The following is a 19,154-nucleotide window of genomic DNA, read 5'->3' on the forward strand; positions in this document are numbered from 1 at the left end:
GAGAATACAGATGTAGGATCCAGTATGGGTTGGTAAAAAAAAAAAAAGAAACTGCTTTTGCACAGAAAAACAGGAAGAGATAAAACTTATCTTGGCTTTCCAAAGTAATATTCCAGAGATATTCAAAACAGAGATGAAAAAATGTGAGAAATCAGTGTGGGAAGGAAATTTTGGTCATAGAACATAAACTTCATAAAAGATCCAAAGACACATAAATTGAACTTGTCAGTTTTCAGAATAAAGAGAGGCTAATAATAGGTTGCCCAAAGGATTTTACTAGGGCAAGTATCATTTAAAGCTTCATTATCTTGACAAGTGAGTGAACAGATGGCAAAATCTGTAGCAAATTCAAGATTTCCTAGAGTCCTGAGAATTAGAAAGATTTCTGAAAACCAAATTCAAATCACCAAAACAAGGTGATTTGACAACCTCAGTGAAGATGGGATTTCAACTTACCTAAGTGTGAGGTAATGTTCAGGAATTGTTTAAAGTGTTCACTGATACTGCATACTTAACAAAGTGTTACCAGCTCAGAAAAATATCTAGGCAGCATTATGGACAGCTTAATTAAAAATGCTCAGTGAAAACAGCTGTTCAATTTGCAGCACTAGTTGTGAAAGCAAATAAAACATTGATTTATATGAACTATAAAAACCAGCATTGATATTATTATAATGTAATCATGTAAATTCAGGGAACTATATTACAGTGATGCCCAGCGTCATCAACATTACAAAAATGTCTACAAAAAGAAACATTCAGAGAAGTCAGCGAAGGATGGTAAGCAGGGAAGATAGAATCATTTTACTTGCCCCAAGAATAAATGTGGCATTAAATTCCTATTCACCTTTAAGTCATGGGGATATCCAATGTGTGCAGGATACAGAGGCAGCAGCACACTCCCTGTGCTGGAACCTTTTCCCCAGTTAATGAGGATCATGAAACCAGCAAGAAGTGGAGGGCTTTATATTCATGTATTCTTAAGAAACATGGTGAGAGTACCCATTCTAGATGAAATTTTCCAGTGAAGGATATGACAATTTTTGCAATTGCTTCATCAAATGAATAACTTCACCATTAATGTGAGACCATCATGAGTGTTTGGTCTGAATTGTGGTGTTGGTTTGTTGGGGTTTTTTAAGAATGATTCTTAAGAATGATGACTTCTTTTAGGAATAGAGGCTGTCCCTGGTGATTATTGAAAAGACCCTAAGTTTCAGCAATTCTGCATTAAAAGGGTAATTTATACTTGTGAAAAGCAAAGTAAGAGCCTATTACTACTTTCTAGTGGTACATACAAACTATTTTGCATTTATCTTGCCCAGCTATAAAAGATAAGCTATAGGACAGGAAAGAGGTGGATAACCCCAAATCTACTTAAGTCCTAAAGAAGGATAATGTTTCCCAGATGAAACAGTTTTCTTTATTACTTGACTGGCAGCAGTGAAGTACTTTAAATCATTTTAAAACTATTTAGCAACATTTCAGAATAGAAATAGGGAATAACCTCCAGTATGAGTCAGAACTAGACTGGTTTTTGGTTTCCATATTTACTTCTGACACCTTTTTTGCCTTTGGCATTGACAGTCACATATTTTTAAGGCCTAACTCTGAAAGTATGTATCTGATAATTTGATCAAACGATGGATTACTTAATATAAATGTTCTCTGTCAGGTAAATTAACTGATCTTCTATCTCAAAAGCTATCACTGTGGTAAGATCCTGCTGAGTTATAATCCCTTTAGTACCTGTTCTCCTAGCAATTTGCATGGGGTTTTGTAATGTAAATGAGTCAAAAATATTCCCTGAAATGTAGAACAATCTCAGGTAATTACTGCTGAACAGATCTGTGTCAGCCCAAAATGACAAAAAGGTGTTGGAATGAATCTGCATGACAGTAGCATAAGTAAACAAGATGAGCAACAGCTGTACCTGAAGCACTGTAAAGGTGTTCCGACATCATCTGTATGAACTGATTTCACTAGAAGTCATTGCAATACTGAAAAAATGAACTTTGGAACCAGCAGTACATACAAGCAAAATAACAACCTTTTCTTGCCTCCTGTAACAATCCTGAATGCATATCTCCTTCATTTGCATGGCATTTAAATAAAGTCAAGGAGAATGTCTTGATGGAGTTCAAAAAGAGTCTTTTAATAAGAGGGGCATCAGGCCAGCTGAATACAGTGTTTCGGGGGAGCTGAAGCCTGCTCTGTTCTTTCTGGAATCAGCTTTTCAAGTAATTATAAATAAAAGTGCTTTCTGGCAGGCAAGGGGTGGCATACTCAGTAGAGAGCTGTGGCTGTGATCCCTGTCATCATTCTGGTCACATCAGTCTACACAGCAGCAGGTGATGGGGAAACACCTCCTCAAGCTCTCTCTACCTTTGGTATGCTTGGCCAGCTACAGAGCAGTCCCTGCTACTGCCTTTCTTGGGAATTAAGTTGCTTTACAATGTACCATTTTCAATCCAAAAGAGAAAAGAAAAATATATTTTCTAGCTTTCTCCCATGGTCTTTAATGTTACTATTTATATAATAGTAATTTAATGTCAATATTAAAATTCAGTTATGTGAAAAGTATGTGAGTGCATAGTTAAGATTTTTTGCCTCTTGCATGCAGAAATTGGAGCCTATTTGGAAGACTATAAAAAGTTGTGCTTTAATTTCTCACAGGTGAGTTCTTTTACATAGACTGTAACTCTCCAGCACCACACCACTGCTCCTATAATGTCTGCTGCCTACTATGCAGTGACACCTTATGGCTTACCTCTCTGAGCATATGCAGTATAGTCCACATAATAATATAGCAGAGCTTTATTTCCAACATAATGAATCTTGAATAAAATGATGCCATTATGCAAACCCTCTTACATGCAGTAGGCAGGAAGAGTACAAGCAAAAAATACTAAGGTGAAGGACCTAGAAATTTGTTGTCACAAGTACTTTTTAGACTTGCAATTCATAACTGTGGTTTTGCCTACCTGATTATATGAAGCCCTTACTGGAAGCACTATTGGACATCATTTGGTAACTTTTTTTCCCAAAGCTTTCTGTAATGGTTTCGTGGGCGGTACTACAGGTCTCTTTATTTTTCAACCAAAAAAAGTAAAATCCTCAGCAACTCAAAGTAAACCTTTCTCTGCATAGCTCTAAAAACTGAAACTGCAGTTGTTACTGCTGACTTGTTAATATAACACAGACATGGACATTTCCTGGTTACTGTAAACACTGAAATGCTTTTGGAGTTAATGGAATACAGGTGCTGCCTGACACTACCAAAATGTTCTCACAGAAACAGGGACATTTTTGGACAGAAAGAGCTGCAGATCCACCTATCCAGCCCCTTCTTCACAGCATGAATATCCTGCTTCTCAGTGGGAATACCCAGATATGTTAAATGTCATGAAACAGGCATTCTTCCTAAGCTTAAGCTCCTTTATACTCCCAGGAATGGCTGTACCACTCAGCCTGCTGGAACAGAGAGTTCTGTAATGCCAGAGCTGGGTGATGGAGTGGGCTTAGGCAGGCTCTGAGGCGGCTGGGAAACCTTCCCAATGGAGCTGTGGGAAATGATGCTTACAATCCAATCGTCACCAGCCTTCACTTCAAATGAGACTCAGACAATACTGTGCACAGACTATTAGCCCTTCTTTATTGTGGAATCAAGAAGAAATTTAAAATCAGTTTTACTGATTCAAGACCCTGTAGAACAGTTTAGTTTAATAGGGATTGGCTTGGGTCCCAGCCAAATTTTGATTCTGGCCATTATAATCTTCCTACCTGAAATTCTATCCCCTATTGCAACTGGCCACAACACTCTTTATTTACTGGCCAAAAACATGAGTGCCATTGTTTTTTAATTCTACCAAATACAGATATTTAAAATCTGTTAAATAACTTTAAATAGTAGGTGTGTGGCCGGTGATGAAGGTTGCAATATACTGATACTTGGCAATATGCTGCCATCAGTCAGTAGCCTGATTACTCAAAAGGTGTGTGTGCAGAGAAGTATTTGCGTATCTGAAAAATGTTCTTACTATCACAAGTAAATTCATTTGGGGAACAATTTGCTTGCATTGTTGTTAGAATCTGCTGTCAAGATTGATCATGTTTTCCTGTGTAATCCAGGAGAGTTATAAAAAAAAAAAGAGAAAAAGCTCCCAGGTCTCTGAACCAATATCCTGCTATGGTGTGTGCTAAATTGCCATTGACTGTTGCAAGGCAAGGCTTTTTTACACAAATGTTCCAATAATTTCTACTGTGATGGTAATAACAGTTGGAAGTTTAGGGGGAAAAAAATTAAAAATCGTGGCTTAGACAAGGTCCCAATACGATATTAAGGAAATGAGCACTTTGAGAGCAAAGAAAGATGTAGTTTTAAACAATATATTTTTGTCAAGTGACTGAAGAGGAGGGGGAAAATCAGACACCAGAAGCTGAAATGAGAAGAACAGGGCCGATACTCTGTGCTGAGACATTTTATATTTCAACATAGCTGCTCACTTATTCAAGGGCATTAATCACTTCAAAATTTCAAGCTCAGCTCCAGTAAAAAACCAATACATCTACACATATAAAATGTAGCCCACTTTCCCAGTTGCTTAATCATTGAAGCATTGGCTATTTCTACAGAGACTGGCTTTGCTCAGCACAAGACTTCATATCTTCAATGTAATATATTTTAAAGATGTCCACAGAGCATCTTATGAAAGGAAGTGAAAGTTTATTGGCACTTGGTTTGTTTTGTTCGTTCTTCTCGTCTGTTATCTGAGAAATGTGCAAGGGCTCTTGTGGCTGCAATTCTTCAGAATTTCAGCTGAAGCATCATCTTTGTTGTCTGCTGTTCCATTGAAGTGCCCTGTTTACTCAGAGGGCAATCCATCCAGTCATCATTTGTACCACAGCTGCCTCCCTGTTCCCTTCTTCACCATTCTCATATACCAGAGCAACCTCCTGCTCCTGATTTCTCCAATTTTTATTCTTTAAGAAACTATGGGTTTTGTCAAAAGGAGGTTTCCAGGTGAAAATTTTTGATTGCTGTAGAAAAAAATTTTCATCCACATTTACCATTTCACTTTTGTTACCATTTACTCTGCCTTGATAGACACAATCTGGTCTACTGCATTGCATCCCAAATGCAAATACCCTGGCAGTTCTCTGCTATCACTGCTCATTGCAGCTCATCCTGCCTTTATGGTGCATCAAGTAGAGGCTGCGTGACTGAAGCCTGAAGATCCTTCCCTTGCCTCACCTATTTGTTCAATATTAAAAGCTTTCTTCCCACAGACTGTTTGTGTACAGGATCCCAGCTTTAGCTGACTACTCTTTATGTTTTCAAATACACATTTGTGTGCTTTTGTTAAAAATGCCCCTTGTTCTTGAAAGTTGATCCTTTGAATATGTAAAGATAACACATTAACCTCCTTGGAGACTCTTGCTGACTCACTTTGCATCACTACTTCCAGATCACTCATTCTGGTGTGCCAGAAGCACTCCAGCAGTTACTACTCTAGCCAGTACTGTTCTATTGCTCTCTCATACTCTACCCTTCCTACCCCATCAGGTCTTCTCTCCATTGGTGTCCTGTTTTGTATTTAGTTTGCAATCTCCTGAGGGCAAAGATTGTACTTCAGCTCCACTCCGTTTTTGGTTCCAAGCAGTTTGAGAACACAGTTTGTTATTAATAATAGCAATAAAGTACCATCCTTTGTATGAATACAATTAAAGCTTAATTTCCCCCCATGCCCTCCATGCCTGCTCTAGCAAGGGAGAAGGAGCACAGTCAAACAGCAGACACTTTGTTACTGTACTGTATCTGAGCATACTTAGAGTCTTTTCACAGTGAATACTGCAAGAAGTTCCATTTATTTCAGCATTAATCACTCTGAACAAAAGTGAAAGAATTTGGCCCTCACTAATGAAAGCCAGCAGTGCTCTGCTGTTGGCAAAGTGCAGAGCAATCCTTTCCCAGAGCTTCAGAAAGCTAAATTGAAGTAGGATGAACATATAGGTGCCAATCTCTTGATAAACCAGAAAAGAGTGAAACTAATTTATAACTTATTCTTGTTAAAGGTACCTTAAAATGATGATAAATTGCATATGTAAATAAAAAAAACAAGGAGAGAGTGCCAGGGCACAAGCTAGAACATTTTGTCCTCCTTCACAGTGATTCTTATTTTTCTCTATCCAAAATATTTGTTTGTTTACTTAGATGTCAAAGAGGACACCTACTCATATGCCCTTGGTGCTTTTCACATAACTTCAACCACAGAATTAGTATGAAATTCACTGGAGTCTGCTGTTAGGAAAACAAGCAATGGAAAACCTCAGATCTTTTCTTCCCTTCTAGTGGTAACCCAGACTTACAACATCCCACTCAGACCATTTAAGCTGTGATAGAAAACAAATTCCAGAGCTCTAAGACCCCTAAAGAGATAAAGACCGCTGCCAAAGTTATAAATATTACTTGATGTGTTTATATCTAGGCTGTCTGAGCTACTATTTGAAGCTACAAAATCACAGCAACACCATTTTGGGTTCAAGATGCTTCATTACAGTCAGTTCCTGAAGAACGAAATTAATTATACAATTTGGCATTGCACTTATTAGCATCAGACTGCATCATTGATCTTGTAGATCCTGTTATTTCCTCTTTTGCTTTAGTATTACTTTCTAAGGGATACTAGGGTAAGGAACCTGTGTCCTCTAAACAGCACATAGTAACCAAGGATGCACACTTCCCACATTTTCCTCCACATGACATATCTTGTTTTGTTCTTCTACAAATAGGAAAATATTGTGAGGTGATTAAACTAACAAAAAATCCTGACTCGTGATAATTAAAGACAAGAGGATGGAAAGAAAGAAGTTGTAATTTTATCATAGTCTTTCAGTAGTTTACAAATGGCAAAGCAATAAGCAGTCATGTTTCTCTTTCCTTAGGTCTGATTCTCTTCTTACCAGGTGCATTGGAGTTTGTACAGTTACTTTACTAGGACTACATCAGGCTGCATAATGGCATCTGTAACCAATTATAAACACACTGCTAATTAGAGGCCAAAATACTACGCAGTGTCAATTAATTTGGCGTTTAATTACCATGGTGATTGGAAGAAACTATAAATTGCTAAATATATAATTAGTGTATCAGACTTCTGTGCCACAATGGCATCAGACCATGGGTATAACTAGTTTAGATTTTTCCCCAACATTTTACATGCCTGCAAGATTTAAAGACAGTACTTTTATTCCTGCCAATATTCTGTTATCAATGAGCAAAGACAAATATAATAGTTCAGCTTATTTCAAGGCAGCTGGGAACTTCCTCCTTTCTCTTCATCATATACAGTGGTTCCATTGCAATTAGTCTGAAAAGAACCATTTTGGCAAGACTAGTATCAAGCAGGGAAACTGCAAATTCTGTGGAAAATGTGCTTTGCTTTTCTTTCCCCCAGAAGTGTTAGCCATCTTGTGCTGGATGTCAGAATGTTTCAAGCAGGAAAGACGAGTACTGATACATTTATACACTTAACCAACATATGCAAAATGTGTGAGAGACCAGAATTTTACCATCTTGTCAGGTGAAGCATGTTTGACCTATGAATGATTCCTAACACGTACCCTCCTTCAAGCAAATTCTGCAGAATAGCTGTTATTGTAACTGCTACTATGAGGTGTAATACATCAAAATACTCGTGATGGTAATTAGACTTCTGAACAGCTGACTATGATTAAAAGCATAAAATAGGAATAGGCCAGTTGCTGCATGAGATGTGTTCTCATTACTCAATAGCACTGTTTTCTTTGGGAAGAAAACTACGATATCTGATCTTGCCTCTGAATTTAGTTTTCCACAATAAAGCACCTGAAATTAGTAAGATTTTTGTCAGTGCCTGCCACAGGGTTTGGTCTAGGCTTGCCAGTTCAGTTCTGTTGCTGATTATGAAATACAGCCATATCACTGCAGTTTATCTTAGTAACTCATGGTGAGATAACATGGGATTAGCAATTGCTACTATCTAGTCACCAATTAGCTGCTTTCAGTAAACCTGGAAGTCTAGGGATATTTTTGATAAAGCAAGATCTTCAAAAATGCTACAGAAGGGAAGATAATGTCTTTTGTTCTAGTGCTACATTCTGGCCATTGCAGACAGCTGCTGAAGAAAGGGATATCTGTCTTCCAGACAGGCAGGGCACTCCAAGTTGGTGCATCCAAGTGTGGCTGCCAGAAGGGCACTGCTGAAGGTTGCAGTACTGGCTGACGTGGGCTGGTGTTTGTGGGTGGTGACACAGCAGTATGATACAAAACCTTCAAAACTGAGTTTATTATTTCACGTTTAGACAGTGTGTCGTGGCTCATCTTTATAGGGCAGCTGAGTACAATATCAGGCATTAATTTCTCATCTCTGCCTGGTTCCTAGCTGATAAAAGCCTGTGGCAGTAAACAGGCATAGTAAGTCTTATGCACTGTTAATGGCTGTGTTGGTGAGAGATTAAATAAAGAGAGGCAGAGGTCAGAGGCAGATTTACTGGGCAGAGGAGCTGATTGTAGGAACCATAATCCTCTCTTCTCCCATTAACATCAGCAGGTGTTTGCTCTGGGTCATGGGATGTGGGAGTATTTACATAATTATGCTGTCTTCCTTCCAGATTTGAATGCATCCATCCCTGGAAGGCATCCCTTTTCTCAAAAGTGTTTGTCCAGTCATTTGGAGGACACTGGAATTGCAGGCAGAGGAGTGACGTACAACATCTGTACAAGCACATTGTCTCCACTATATCAGCTAAAGTAGAGTAGTTTAAGATGAACCTTTTTAGATGAACCGGGACAAAGGAAAACAAATTCACACCACTAAGTAAGCAGAAGACATTATTAAAACAGTGGTAACATGGAATACATCTGTCTGTTTGCTTTTAGCTTCTGACATTGCAGTTACAGTTTAAATCTAAGCAAGATGGGGATATCGATAATGTTTAACATGACTGCTTTACCTGGGCATGCAGCTTTTTCATAGTAGGGCACTCTCTTGCAGGAACATCAGCCTCTGCTTTGCCCATCACAAATACTCTGCCAAAAGAGCAAGCAGTAAGTAATTGATTGTGACTAAATGGAATGAAGGGGCCATTGTCCTTGGCTATCAGACTCTCTGCTGGAGGAACATTCAGGATAGGGAAGGGGACACTGTTAAAACAGTATTTCCCAGAGCACAGAAGAAGCAGAGACACAAAATGGCTTTCCTAAATGGAATATTTACTGCTATTACTTTCTGGCTAGCCTATGGATGAAGAAATCAAGATTCATTTTAGTCTGTAAAGTGTGCAAAAAGTGTCTGCCAGAGTTTAATTATGAAACCTTTTCAAAAGCACAAGCGCTTGTAAGAGAAGTCAGGCAAGGGGAAGGAGGTGGAGAGTGAGTGGGTGGAATGCAGAGAAAGTGTGAAAGAAACGGGAGAGGCTGTGTTGCGAGGACTATGGCTTGATCTTGGGTGGAGAGCTGATGAACCAAGGCCTCTGTGAAAAAAAAAAAAAAAAATCAACTACTTTTCTTTCCGCACAAGTTGAAGCATGGGCAAATCACCTATTACAGCCTCTCGGGAAAAAGGCAGCCCGCTGCCAGCCAGGTTTTCTGTCACCTCGTGGCGGGTGACCTCTCCCCGGCGCAGCGCTGGGGCGGCAAGGCTGGGGTGGCCGCGGGCAGCTCCCGGTCGCTGTCCAGGGAGCGCAGAGGCGGCCGCGGGAGCTGACAGCCGGGCAGCCGCGGGGGCTTGGCCGGACAGTTCCCCAATGAGGCCCACGGGCACCAGCGGGGTCGCGGAATTCAGGCGGGACGTGCGGGGTCCCGGTCCGTCGGTGGCGCCCGAGCCCGAGGGGCGCGGGGTCCCGGTCAGGGCAGGAGCCGGGCCGGAGCCCGGGGCACCTTCCCCGCCCCGCGGGGGCCGCAGCGCGGGGGAGGCAAGGAGGGCGGAGAGCGGCGGGCGCGGGACGGGGCGCTGAGGGAGGGAGGGAGGCAGGGAGGGAGGGAAGGAGGCTGGCGGCGGGAGCGCTGTCCCCGGGGGCCGGGCGGGCGGCGCTCAGGTGAAGGAAGGGCGCCCGCCCGGGGCGCGGTGACGCGGCTGCGGCGCGGCGGGGCTGCCCCGCGGCCCCGTGTGGCCGCCGCCCGTCCCCGGCGAGGAGAGCGGCCGCGGGCGCTGAGCGGGGCTGCCCGGGGCGGCATGCCGAGCCGCCGAGGATGAGCAGCCAGCGCCGCCCGGCCAAGGCGCAGCTCCGGAGGTCGCTGAGCGAGCAGCTGCGGGACTCCACCGCCAAAGCCTGGGACTTGCTGTGGAGGAATGTCCGGGAGCGGCGGCTCGCAGGTCAGTCCCCGCCGCGCCGCGGCCGCCGCTACCTGCCCGGGGACGTCCCGGCCCCAGCGGCGCGAAGGGTCCCGCTCCAGGGGCACGTCCGGGGGGCACCATCTCCGCTGCCGGAGCGGGGAGACCCCGGGCGGGACGGGGAGCTCCCGGCAGGAGCGCGGTGGGCAGCGTGCGGGCGGGTCGGGCTGCGGGCAGGTCGGGCTGCGGGCGGCTCGGGCTGCGGGCAGGTCGCAGCCCCAGCCCCAGCCCCGGCGGGCAGCACCTGCCCGGTGCTGGCGGGCAGCGCAGGGCTGCTCACACACGCAGGCGGGCTCGGGGCTAAGCCTCCCCGTCGCTCCGTGTCGGAGGCACCTTCTGAGCCTCTCCGAAAGGAAGAGGGTTGGTTTTGCCTCCGGGAAGGAGGCTCACTTGCTCCTCTGATCAGTTTTCTAAGTCTGACCAACCAGGTTGGTTCCTCATAGGGTTTGCATGTGGGAAGTACCACAACTCCCAAAGAAAAATGGTCTGTTTCACTTCAAGTGCTTCTATAGCTTCAGGTCACCTACCTGCTTTGGAAAACCGGCCTCCTGCGGCTTTTCCATCCCCAGGTGGGGACCAGAAGGACACAGAGCAGGGCAGGTGCTCCAGGAGGTCGGGTCTCATTTAGAGCACTGCTATTGCAGCAGCACAGTGGCTTTATGCACATAAGCATATATCCAGTATGTATTTGTAAAATACTCTGTGAATTAGAAGATCTAGAGGGTACCTGCAAGTGCAAGGTAGAGGTTTTGTACGAGAAAACGATACGTCAAGATTTATGAGCAGGATCATGTATAATGAAGTCTAATTTGTAAAGATGGATTCCTCTGTCACATCCTACAGCATTGTTAGGAGTTTGGTGACCTTGCCTAGGGCACTGTGACATGCTGGAATTGTATAATACAGAGGTAAATGATGCAGGTTTTCTGACTATGTCTACAGCAAGTTAGCTCTTATGTACATACAATTAAAGTAATAGATGAAAATTGCATGGTAGTTTTTTCGAAAAATTAATCTAAACTGGGTAGCATCAATAATGAATTACTAAAACAATTAATTTTGTAATGTTATCGTTAACCAAAATACTAAACTTTTAATGTTTTAATTTTCTTTTAATTCCCTTATTCCTATATTGATAGCAGATGCCAGCAGACATTCAGCAAGGATACTGTTGGCTATTTTTTTCTTTTTTGGTCAAAGACAACTATTGCTTGATTGAGCAAAGAACCTGGGCAGGCTGCCATGATACTGTAGCCAACTTCTTAAAGCAACTGGGTATTAAAATTGATGGAGTCAAAACTTTTTATTTAAGGTGGATAGAATACTAATGTCCTGGGTTTATGCACTGCCATAATTTAAGTGCTATTCATAATACTCTGGTAAGACACTGATACACTTACCATTTAATTAAATTACTTATCTGACGACATAATGAAATGTGTACAAATATCTGTTGATGTCAGATATATTCTCTTGCTCTGTTGCTTTTCTCTCTCTGGCATCTTTGTCCTTGTTTTTGTATTTGTTTGTTTTGCTGACCTGTGTAGCTGCAGTGTATATTCCTTGGCCTCTTCTTCCAGCTTTTGTTAATGAGAAGGCAGGAAATTTAAGCTGATCTAAATGTGTCAACTATTTGCTATAAAAGTTCCATCTATTTCCTCAAAGTTGGCATTGTCAGAGCCAATGACTGCCAGAGTCTGACTGGCAGTCAGAGCAGCAGTGTAACTGGTAACTAATATTCAAGAGCAATGATCAAAACAAAATGCGGTTTTAACCATTATTGTGTTGTCATATTCCAACTGTCAAGCCAAATAAAACTTGTGATTAAGTCCTCACTGTGATGATACCTTTGCAGGCACTTATATAGTTACTCTTTTGGTTTGCTTTAGTCTTTTATCTATTTGTTAAGGATCAGGACACTAGTTGCCCTAGATATACCTGTAAAGAAAGCAAGCACATTTTTGTAATTCATAAAAATGATATAATCGTTAGGGTTGGATGAGGTGCTGGGAATTCTCCAGTATAGTCTCTAGCTCAGAGCAGGATCAGCACTGGGAGCAGAGCGGATTACTCAGGGCTTTCCCCAGTTATCCTTGGGAAGAGTTTCTGCCCTGGCATCCAGGCTGGAGCAGAGGGCAGCAGGACGCTGTTGGGCAGCAGGGGTGTGAGCTAGAGAAAGGAGCTGAATCCTGGCTAGAGCAAGGACAGAGCTGAACTTTGACTCATCTGCTCTCGAAGAGGCAGAGAGCATAGCTGGGTTGCCGTGGAAAGTAGGTTGTGCATAAAAAGACTGCTGCAGTGTGCCCCCTTCTTCCCTCCCTCACCCTTTAGAGCAGAGGTGATGAGCAGCAGCCTGGCTCCTGGCATGCTCCTGGACAGGGCTGCTCCTTACTGGCTCTCATTCGGGACAGATCCGTGGTGCCCAGCAGCTCGTAGTCACTTTTTCTGATTCACTGACTGGGATTTGTTTTTCAAACAATGGGTGTACCCTCTACAGTGCCAAAAATTGCACCCTCAGGGGTTTTTTTTGTGCTTTTTGTAATTTTTGCACAGGTATTTTACACTGTTTCCACTATGGTTATGGTTTAATTTGGAATTGACAAACTGAATGGGAAATGTACCAGAATTTTAACCCCCTGTGGGAAAACTATTCCCCTGAAAGGTTATATAAAATACTTCTGGTTTAATGTAATCCTGAACCAATTTGCCATTATTGAAAACCATTGCTTAAGGAATTTGACTTAGGTATTTAGCAGATCCTCCAACAGTGATCACCTAAGATAATTCTGAGATCCCTGTTCAAATCATGATCACCTGTCACAGTAAAACACAACAAGGAATGTTCTTACATTCCTTGAATGTAAGGGGAAAGTGCCACCTTCTATCTGGCATTCTTTCAGTTACTATACACTAAAATAAAATTAAATTATAGTTTAGTTTTTAAATTCAGTACTCTGGAGTCAGGAAACACCAGAGTTACAGACCCCTGTTGCTGTATTGCACAGACCCCTTGTAGGGTAGAATTGTCATGACTGGCATGATTGACTGACATGATCACCTCGCCCTTTTTGTTGCTCAGAATTTTTCAGCCTCGTTTACTGCAGAAAGTGATGATCCCCCTTGCTGAATCTCTTAACTTAGAGCCTTCTGTACTGCAGCTTTCTGAAACACTGGACTAAGCAGAGAATTATAAATTCCCTCAGGTGTTCATGAGCCTGGTGCTTGCATATGTCATACCATTAATGTTTCAGTTGTTCCTAGAAGCTGCAAGGTTACATTGTTCCCATTTTACAGATAGGAGCAAGAGGCAAAGTGAGGCTGAACCCCAGGAATATCAGCTCTTGAGAGTTAGAACTTGAATTATCTACTTTAGTATTCAAATTATGACTCTCAGTAGCTGCTGTTGCACAACAATTTGAGCAAATCAGCATTTGGGGTCTAGCTGTGCTGCACAAAGGGAATGAATAACTTACAGTTTCTGTGGCCCGGTCAGGTTTTGTTTCAAGTGACTTGGTGTAAAACAGAGAAGAATGGGAGGTGCTCTCCCACAGGGGCAACATTTACTTGTCATAGTCTCAGAAACCTGGGGGTTTTTCTGTCTCCCACCTGCAAGAGCTTCAGCAGGGCCGATACGTGACCATACCCCATCATCAGATGGGATCCTTGGAAACTGCATGTGCAGATGAAGATGAAACTTTGTCTTACTACCCAGTGGAAAGAGGGCTGAGTTAGAATTTAGCAGGTGACTTCAATTCTGAGACTTACTAAAGTCTGAAAAATTAATTTTGTGACCCTAGCATACTTCTGGTAAGAGAAAGCTTTGCCTCTGGTTTCTGAAGTTTAGTTTTAGCTGTTATTTAGCAACCTACAGCCTGCTGTCAGGACTCCTTCTCTGTAAGGCTGCCTCCACTGTGTCTGTGGCATAGATACACCCTCAGTCTTTTTGACAAATCTCTTCTCCCCTGAGCTTCATGTCCCACAATCCTTTGTATGTTCAGTGTTCTCTAAGAGATTAAATCCCTACTTGATCTCCTCTAGCTCTTCTGGTACAAAATTTCTCTTATCTATCCTTTGACATCCTCATCCTGTTTCCTGCTGCAACAGCCCTATAAGACAGGGCACCCTTGAGCACTGTCCCAGTTCATACTCAGCTACAGAGCTCTCCAGAGGCAACTGCCTGGACCAGTTTCAGATGCTCCCACTCTTTTTTTGCCTTGGTTATGCTTTGGGTAAAAGGAATTTGGGATCGAGTTTTCCACCACACCTCCAGTGGTTTGCTCAGACTGACATTTCAAACTGTTTTAACTTGTCCAATTTTGGACAGATTTTTCAGGCACCAGTGCTAAACTGACTTTTGAACTTCCCCTGTGAGGGTGCAGGTTTTTGTTTTCCAAAGGATGGAGCACTTAATGTCTCAAATCAAGTAGAATGAAAATGTATGGTGGGACAACATACCATGGACTAGTATTTTCTTAGAAATTGATTACCTGAAGCTCCAAAACTGAAACAGGAATAAGGCAGGCTTGTGAGTAAAGGAAAATCCCCAAGAAGTCTAAAGAAGCCAAAATTAAGACCTTTAAATGGAAAGTTTTACAAGTCCTGCTCTTAGGTGTCCTTAACAATTCAGGAGGACCTTATAAATTGATTAGCAGCTGCAAGTGTCTCTTCAAATGTGACTGAAATACATTTATATCAGAGATGAAACTGAACATTATCTGATGTAGGTAGAAAATGGGGAATAATTTGTCCAGCAGAAAGTAACTGTCACATGCAGCATCTGGGAAAGATGACCAAGCAACACACCTGCTCCTCTCAAAAGTAATTTGTGGCTGGTTCGTAGGTTATTGTGGTTTTATTGGGTGCAGATGAACAAGTCTAAGTTTGTAATTGCACCTCAGAAAGCATGGTGCTCCTTGGCACCTGCTGATCTGTTGATCCTAGGGAATACAGAAGTGAAAAGTGAATTTTAAAAAACTAAAACTAGTGGTCACAACAAGAACTATGTAAATTTTAGCACAGTTTTCTGTCATGCCTGTATGGAGACAAGAGCAGCTATGTTTCTGCAGCCTAATTAAAGAACCATCAGATCTATAGCTTTCTCATAGTTTCAGTTTTCATTTAAAAGGAAACATTTTCAAGAACTTGTTAATGAGGTTTTTGTTCTGCAAAGCTGAAGTTTATTTTGGGGTGAAGTCACTGGAAACCCTAAAGGAAATATGTGCACCAGGCTCTCAGGTCCTATGAGAACCCCTGAGCAAAGGCAGGTGTCCCAGTATGGGACCAACACTGAGTCTGCTGCATCTTGGTATGATTGCATTAGTGAAATTTATTCTCAATTAAGACCTTTGTGCAAATGTAGCAGATTAATCTACTCTAAAGCAATTCATGAAACAAGTGGATGTTTTAAAATAAAATTATTTTGCAAGATCAGTTTTCACTAAGGAGTGTGGGAGCTGCACGTGTGAAAACTGTGGTATTTGGTGGGCATACTTTTGTGTTCTACTTTAAAATCATGCACATAACATTTTTAGAAAGCAAAGTAGAGATGTTGCAGTCTGTGTCCCCACCAGTGCACTGGAGAGTACAAGATACTGATTCTCATGTATGTTGATAAGATGTATATGTGTAAATTCCTCCCTAACCCAGCCCCATCAGTGGGAAAAGACTGTCCTTTGTCAAGGAGAAAAGTTATGAAAGACATTCTTTATTCATGATGGAGTGCTTTAGGGAAGAAAGAAAGTGACTTATGAGTGATTCATTTGGCCAGGCATGCCAGGAAATTTTCTGCTCTCAGTCCTAAAGAAAATGTAGTATCCAAAAAAGTAGTCATTGATCTCATAAATTAAATTAATTGTGCCATACATTCTCTATTAATGTGAGGAGGGGTTTTAGATTAGTTTAATTAAAGTATGAAGAGGCTTTTCTTTGCACCTATGTTTTATGGGTTATGTCAATATCCTGTAAATTCCATCTCCTTCCCCAGGCACTCCTTGAAGGCCAGTGGTTTGAATCTGGAAAGGGGGCCGTGGTGGCAAAATACCACCATTGTTAATTCTGCTGCTGCCAGGCTCTCATGACCCTCAGCAACAAGAAGTCAATTCCAGAAGTACAATTACAAAAATACCAATATGCTTGACCTGCCAAGTATTTCTGTATCAGCATGAGACTGTGAAGGGGGGGTGATGGAGGACTCCCCACTGCCTCAAAGTCCAGAGAAAGATGTATTTTTCTCATACTCTTTCCTGTGGCTCTGCTGCAATTTGCCATGTAAGGTTTGGAGTGATAGTGGAGAAGGAGCAGAAGTTCCTAGGGTGACAACAACATTAATCTTCTGGTTTTACATTTAATACATAGATTTTGTATTTGAATGGGTACTGCTTCCATCAGAGAATGTTGTATCAGTGATTTTCCTAAAAGAAATTAGATTTTGATTACTTAATTTACTGACAGTAAGAGATACAAATCTCAGCTGATAAAATGGGGAATCAGTGCTGGCAATAGAACTAGATGCCATTTGAATCAGTCAGTTTCTATTTGATAGTTTTAAAAAATGTTCTTGACAGGTCTCTCTCTTCCTGGAGCTTGTCTGTTCAGAGTTCAGTGACACATTAATCTTTAGAAAATACACTTCTTTTTCCTAGAGAGTTATTATGTCAGTCCTTTTTGTAGTAGTTTTTTGTTTGGTTTGGGTTTGTTTGGTTTGGGTTTTGATTTGTTTTTGTTGGTTGTTTTTTTTTTTTCTACTGGCTTTCTGTGGTTCCTTGAGCATTCACAAGGTTCTTTCAGTTCTCAGTAAACAAATATTTCTCCTTTTTTCTCCACATATATACATGGCCTCAGTTCATTCCACCAGTAGATGCTTCTATGTGACAAGAAGAAGGCTGCTACCTTGTCAGTTCTCTACACTGTGACTTCATGGAGTATTCCTGTAAACATTGTACTTATCCTGATGTTTGCAGACCAAATATTGGAAACAATTTGTAGTATATAGAACAATACTGTTTAAGTTCATGTACATTTAGATAGATGCAGTTTTTGGTGCTCATATTTTTCTAAGATATGTAGGAGCTTATGTAGACTGATAAAAATACTTATTTGTCTGACATTAAACAGTGATGACGCTTTTCCATTCCAACATTGCTTCTTTATATCAGTCATGGCATATTAAATAATGTATCTTCTCAGTTATTTCCTACTAGGTATTTTTGTATTTATTCATATGACTGTAATCCTATAGGCTGCTTCCATATCCCCATGCAAGTGACTTTATTTATAATAACTATGCCAGAACATTTATATGGAGCATTTATATCCACAATAAACATTCAGCTGCCTAGTGAACATCAATAGTCTGTTGGTGGCTGGCCAGCAAATTCCAAAACATGAACTGGACTCAGGAAGGCACTGGAGACTGGACTCCTATTCTTCTGTTTTCTCAGCTACAGTAGGATGTGGTGCTTAGTTTCAGGAATGACGAAGTCCCAATTCTGAATTTTGACTTTTTGCTTTAACAAAAAAAAAACCCTTCAAAATGTTCAATATTGTCATATTTCTAGGGCTTCAAATAACTTAGATGACTTAACAATTTGATTTTGTACAATACTTGCCAGGCATTGGCCTTGTTTCACAGCAGTGGTTTGATTCACATTTGTCTTCTTATATTTTGTACTTCTTGGATTTCTTAAGAGACAGATGTTCTGTATTGCTCTTCCTTATTTCTTTGCTTTTTCTGTCATATCATGGCCAAATCTTGTGCTGCTATATATCATAACGCCTTTAAAAATCATCTCCTTGAGTAACAGTTCATTGAGAAAATGAGCTTTCACTTCTACTTACGCACATTTGCATAGCAAATTTAAAAAGAAAATGTGAAGTTCAGAGTCGGAAAAGCCAAGAAAAACTTCATATTGTAAAATGTCAGTTTCAAGCTAACCTCATGATTTTAAAGAAGTGGTTCCTGTCTTGTGATTCTTGAAAATTTGGTTTGGGGATATTATTTTCAATTAATTAAGAATTTGTGATATTTTCTTTTGATTATTGCAGGCTTAAAAATATGACAGTGTAGAAGGTTGACTGACATTAGGGCGTCAGTTGTCTTGAGTGACATTAGGGCGTTCACAAGAGAAGTGCATTTCTGTAGCTCCTTTGTACCTCCTGTTTATACTTCAAAAAGGAAAATATTTTGACAATCAAACCAACATGGTGCACCTTGTACTGTCAATAAGCAAAGGCTGAATGCATGCAGATATGTGTGCAGCAAACAGCTATGCTCCAAGAAGGGATCAGGAACACCCAAAACTCATGGCACTTGGTTCCATCAAACAGCAGGCTTCAACAATCAATGCAATTACTTTACAAACCATCCATTTCACGTGAAACAGCCTGTCATTCCAGTAGAGGGCAGTAATTTACATACAGTAATGTCAATTAGTGCGTCACTCAGTGTTAGACACAGCTGCTGGCTTTATTAAGGTAGTGCAATATTCAAGGCATCCTCTGTCCTCAAGAACAGAGTGCCACCCAGGAGCCTTATTTCTTGAGCTTTTGCAGCAGGACACCTAGCAATGCAGAAGTAGAAAACAAATTACGAGAATTAAAGAATAAGATGTTTTCAGCTAGCAGAGTGATCAAAACTAAACATACTCTGCTGTATATAATCACCAGAGTAAATTGCATTTCAATGGACCATTTCATAGAGATACTGATTTATTTCTTTGTTGCTGTTGAAGAGTAAGTATATAGAAAAGATTTTCTGTAAAACCTTTTTTATAGAAATCATTT

General features: G+C 41.2%; 1 protein-coding gene and 1 long non-coding RNA gene across 8 annotated transcripts in view; one reads left to right on the forward strand and one right to left on the reverse strand.

Annotated features, from left to right (window-relative positions):
- Positions 1-19,154, forward strand: part of STARD13 (StAR related lipid transfer domain containing 13) — a 293,148-nt gene that overhangs the window by 143,036 nt on the left and 130,958 nt on the right. Inside the window, exon 1 of one of the 7 annotated variants that reach the window (XM_064409032.1) lies at positions 10,036-10,355. The exons of the other annotated variants lie outside the window; for them this stretch is intronic. Within the exon in view, the coding sequence (XP_064265102.1) occupies positions 10,232-10,355 (124 nt within the window). The 5' untranslated portion in view covers positions 10,036-10,231. Of the gene's footprint in view, positions 1-10,035; positions 10,356-19,154 lie in introns of those variants that run through there. 7 annotated transcript variants of the gene reach the window in all.
- Positions 4,838-11,649, reverse strand: LOC135294150 (uncharacterized). Its single transcript, XR_010356305.1, has 3 exons — positions 10,901-11,649; positions 8,995-9,070; positions 4,838-5,040 (listed from the first exon to the last, which is right to left on the reverse strand). It is a non-coding gene; the product is annotated as an uncharacterized LOC135294150 (long non-coding RNA).

The sequence above is a fragment of the Passer domesticus genome, chromosome 2 (assembly GCF_036417665.1).
Source record: "Passer domesticus isolate bPasDom1 chromosome 2, bPasDom1.hap1, whole genome shotgun sequence".
Taxonomy (NCBI): Eukaryota; Metazoa; Chordata; class Aves; order Passeriformes; family Passeridae; genus Passer; species Passer domesticus.